General features: G+C 65.6%; 1 protein-coding gene across 1 annotated transcript in view; it reads left to right on the top strand.

Annotated features, from left to right (window-relative positions):
• The window catches only part of SRRM3 (serine/arginine repetitive matrix 3), a 61629-nt gene that overhangs the window by 38478 nt on the left and 19317 nt on the right, over positions 1–3834 (top strand). The window contains exons 4-9 of the mRNA XM_059414656.1: positions 911–1039; positions 1127–1207; positions 1658–1687; positions 2123–2185; positions 2305–2340; positions 3768–3818. Coding sequence (XP_059270639.1) covers positions 911–1039; positions 1127–1207; positions 1658–1687; positions 2123–2185; positions 2305–2340; positions 3768–3818 — 390 coding nt within the window. The remainder of the gene's footprint in view (positions 1–910; positions 1040–1126; positions 1208–1657; positions 1688–2122; positions 2186–2304; positions 2341–3767; positions 3819–3834) is intronic.

Below are 3834 nucleotides of genomic sequence, written 5' to 3'. Positions count from 1 at the left end.
CCCCCCCCCGCTGCCTTTAGTAAGGGAGCTTCCCCGCGCGCCAGGTGTCCCAGCGAGCAAACATCTGTGGCAGAGGGGGCTGCCCCCCCCCCCCCAGCCGGCAGCGGGGACGGGCCGCAGCGGTCCCTGGGAGGGCTCCGCAAGATGGATGGGGAGCCTCGGAGGCGGCGGCGAAGGCCTGGGGCCCGCGCTGCCGCCGCCGGACAGTGATGGATGACGGCCAGGCTGCGGGAGAAGAGCAGCCGGGCCTCGAGAGGCCGCAGAGACAGACGAGGGCGAGGACAGGCCGTGAATATTTCAGAGCGGCAGCGGGGGCTGGGGACAGGGTGTTGGGGGTGGGTGGAGGGAGAGGCGGGGCGGGGGTGGGGGGGGGGGGGGGGGGAGGAAAGGGACTTGGCCCGGGAGCCCGGGTTAGGGAAAGGCTGACACCAGAGAGGGGGCGTTAGAAGATGGGAAGGGGCTCTCTGGGAGCTCACGAGGGCAAGGGGGGCTGCGGAGGGGGAGTGGGCAGAGCTAGGGGCAGGGGGCCAAGGGTAGGACGGTGGGGCTCAGGGGCAGGGGTCGGTGAAAGGGGCTCGGTGTGTGAAAGGTGGGCGGGGCAGAGGAGCACCGTGGATGGGACTGAGGGGCTGGGTGAGCGGAGGGCCTCGCTGAGCCGTGAGAACACAGAAGGGGTGAGGACGACTGGGGCGGGAGGGCACCGCTGAGGGGGGGGCGGGGGGGCGGGGGGTGTCTTCCCTGGAGGCAGCCCTTTGGGTCATCCAGATCCCCGCCTGACCCTCTAGGGGACGGGGCCGCACCCCGCCGACCTTGTGGGGGACCAGGTCCCGGGGGCGCTGCGTGGGGGTAAAGTGGCAGGCGGAAGGCCCGGCCCCCAAACGCGGGTGGTGAGCGTCCCTGTCGCCGGCAGCGTGGCGGAGACCCCGCGGCTGCTCGAGGGCGCGGAACCGGGCCTGGAGTACGCGCCCTTGGACGAGGACGACGGCCCCGTGGACTGCGACTGCCCGGCCGCCTGCTACCGCGGGCACCGGGGGTACAGGTCAGCGCCCCCCGCGGGAGGGGGCGGCGGGGGGGTGGGGCCGGGGGCCGCCCCTCCTCCCTCACCCCTCCTCCTCCTCTTCCCCAGAACCAAGCACTGGTCCAGCAGCTCCGCGTCGCCCCCTCCCAAGAAGAAGAAGAAAAAGAAAGGCGGCCACCGACGAAGCCGGTGAGAGCGCCGCGGGGCGGGGGCGGGCGGGGGCGGGAGGGGGGTGGTCCCCGGGGCGCCCACCCCTCTGTGGGCAGGAGACCCGACGCTGCATTGGGGAGCCCCGACCCTTGCGGAGCCCCTCTGCCTTTACTGAATCCCGCCCCCCTACAAGCCCCCCCCCGGGGGGGGGCCCCCCCCCCCCCCCACCCCCCCCCCCCCCCCCAGCCCCCCCCTTGGCCCCCCCCCCACCCCCCCCCCCCCCACTGGACACAGTGACCCCTGGGTCACCAGCCGTCCTGCACTCCCTCCCCTCACCAAGTGTGAGTGGCCTGGGGAGGAAGGGTCAGCTGGGTCACATCTGTGGTTCCCCCTCTGTATGTCCTCCTCACCTGCCCCTCATGAGACCCTGGCAAACGTCTGGAGCCCCAACTGTCTGTCTGTCTGTCCTTTTCTCTCCCTGGCCCTCAGCAAAAAGAGGAGACTGGACTCCGAGTGCAGGTCAGTGATAAAGGCCCGCAGGGGCTGGCGGCAGGGGTGGGGATGTCTGGGTGGGCAAGACTCCAAGGCCATCCCCCAGAGACAGGAGGCCTGCCACAGCAGGGCTTGGACCTGGGAAACTGCCCGCGTGCTAGCTTTCCCCCCCGGAGGCCAGAAATCCCACCACTGGAGCCTCTGACACTTGGGTGTGAAACAGCCCTCACTTACGATGCCAAGGTGGCGGAAGCGTGGCTAGGGGACAACACAGGCAGTTCTGTCACCCACCCTTAGGGACCCTGATGGACCCTCGGGGCCCCAGTTCATTTTGTACAACAGGCAGCAGGCTTCAGCTAGATGCCCCAGGCGCCCTGACTTTCCAGCCACGTCCAGCCACCCCCGCCCCCCCCCCCCCAGGCAGCATTTCACTAGAGCACCTCCCCCTCCTTGTGTCCGCAGCTGTGGCAGCTCCTCACCCCTGCGCAAGAAGAAGAAAAGTGTGAAGAAGCACCGCAGAGACAGGTACCTTCCCTCCCCCGGGGCCTCCTTTCCCCTCTGCGTGCCCAGGGCTGTGGCTGTGCAGATTTGTGTCCCCGAGCCACCCCAGACAAGCTCAAGAGAACTCTTCTGTGGCCCTCCAGGTCTGATTCCGGGTCCCGGAGGAAGAGACGACACAGGTGAGCAATGCCCGGCTGAGGATGTGGACAGAGGCTAGTGCCGCCCTGCAGGGACCGAAACCCAGGGGGTGCAATGATGGGAGGAGGGTGGGGAGGGTCTTGCCCTGCTCCCTCCTCCCCCCTCCTGGGACTGCTTCCCAGAGCCAAGCAGGGGAGGGGGAGGGGGAGGAGGGTGGAGGCCAACTGTTTGCAACACTTGCTGGTCCCGTGAGTCAGCCTTGACTCGGGGGTCCTAAGAATTTTCCAGACAACACAGCAGGTCTGTTATCCAAGGGGTGTTTCCATAGAGGTGTCAGGAAGGGAGAAGCATCAGGATCCCAAATTTGCAGGGAAGGGCACCCGTACAGAAGGAAAGCTCAGTGGGTAGGAGATCGGTCGGCAGGCTGTGGCTAGCCGTGGTGTCTGGGAGACAGGTGCCAGCCCCAAAAGGCCTGACTGCCAGGCCAAGGAGGTGGCCTCCTAACAGACAGGGCTGGGAGCCAGCATGGGGCTCTGAGCAGGACAGTGACTCCTTCAGGATGGACTGGGGGAGGGGATGAAAGTCAAGAGCCCTTGGGTGGGGGGGGGGGTAGAAAACTCAGCATGGACGGAAGGAAGATGTAGGACCACCACATCCCCAGGGCCCACATGAGAGACAGGGCCCCTCCCAGTGGCCCTGCAGAGGGTCAGAGACCCCAGTCTCACTCTTGCAGTGGGACTTTGCCCATGGCCACTTGCCAGGTGGGGCAGGAGCCTAAACAAACATCTGATCCTGACCTTCCAGTTTCCCCAGTTTCCCATTCCCCACTTCCTTTCCTCCCCTCTTCTTGGAAGCCACTGTGGACCACCCCGCTACTGCCCCCTAGTGGTCACCATCCGTCTACACAGATCCTCTGGCCAGCTCCCATGGGTCCTGCGAAGGACCTAGAGGTGACCTAGGGCTAGACCAGCTCCAGATGGGGAGAATGAGGCCCAAAGCAGGCAACATGAGTTCTGGAACTGACATCTTTGGCCTCCTGGGCCTGCCTCCCGCCCGCCCAGCTCCTGTGAAAAACATATCCTGTTGTTTCTTAGCATCCCCTGGATATTTGGTCAGAAGAAGGCATTTGTGCAGGGCTAGAAGGATCCAGCTGGAATCTGGTGGTATCAAGGAGGGTGGGGTTGAGGGCCCACAGGGACCAGGGGCGGAGTGAGACCTCAGACACCTACTAGGAAGCTTTCCAATCCTTTTGTCAAAGATAGAAGGAGAAGGACTGTGGGGCCTCCCCCCGGAGAGCTGGATGAGCAAAGCAGTGGGGTGGGATGAGCAAGTGCAGGCCAGCAGGGCTGGAGGTGGGGACTCAGGTCCCGGACAAGAACAGATCTCAGATCCAGACCAAGGCACAGTCCTCCTCCTGCCCCCCTGCTAGGCTCAGGCTGAGCAGTCACCTTGCCTCTGCTTCCTACAGATCTCGAAGCCCCAAGAGCAAAAGAAAAGAGAAGAACAAAGAGAGGAAGAGGTGAGAACCCTTCCCG

The sequence above is a fragment of the Mustela nigripes genome, chromosome 11, assembly GCF_022355385.1.
Source record: "Mustela nigripes isolate SB6536 chromosome 11, MUSNIG.SB6536, whole genome shotgun sequence".
NCBI classification, from domain to species: domain Eukaryota; kingdom Metazoa; phylum Chordata; class Mammalia; order Carnivora; family Mustelidae; genus Mustela; species Mustela nigripes.
The sequence above is the reverse complement of the archived record's forward strand: the minus strand, read 5'-3'. Positions and strand labels throughout refer to the sequence as shown.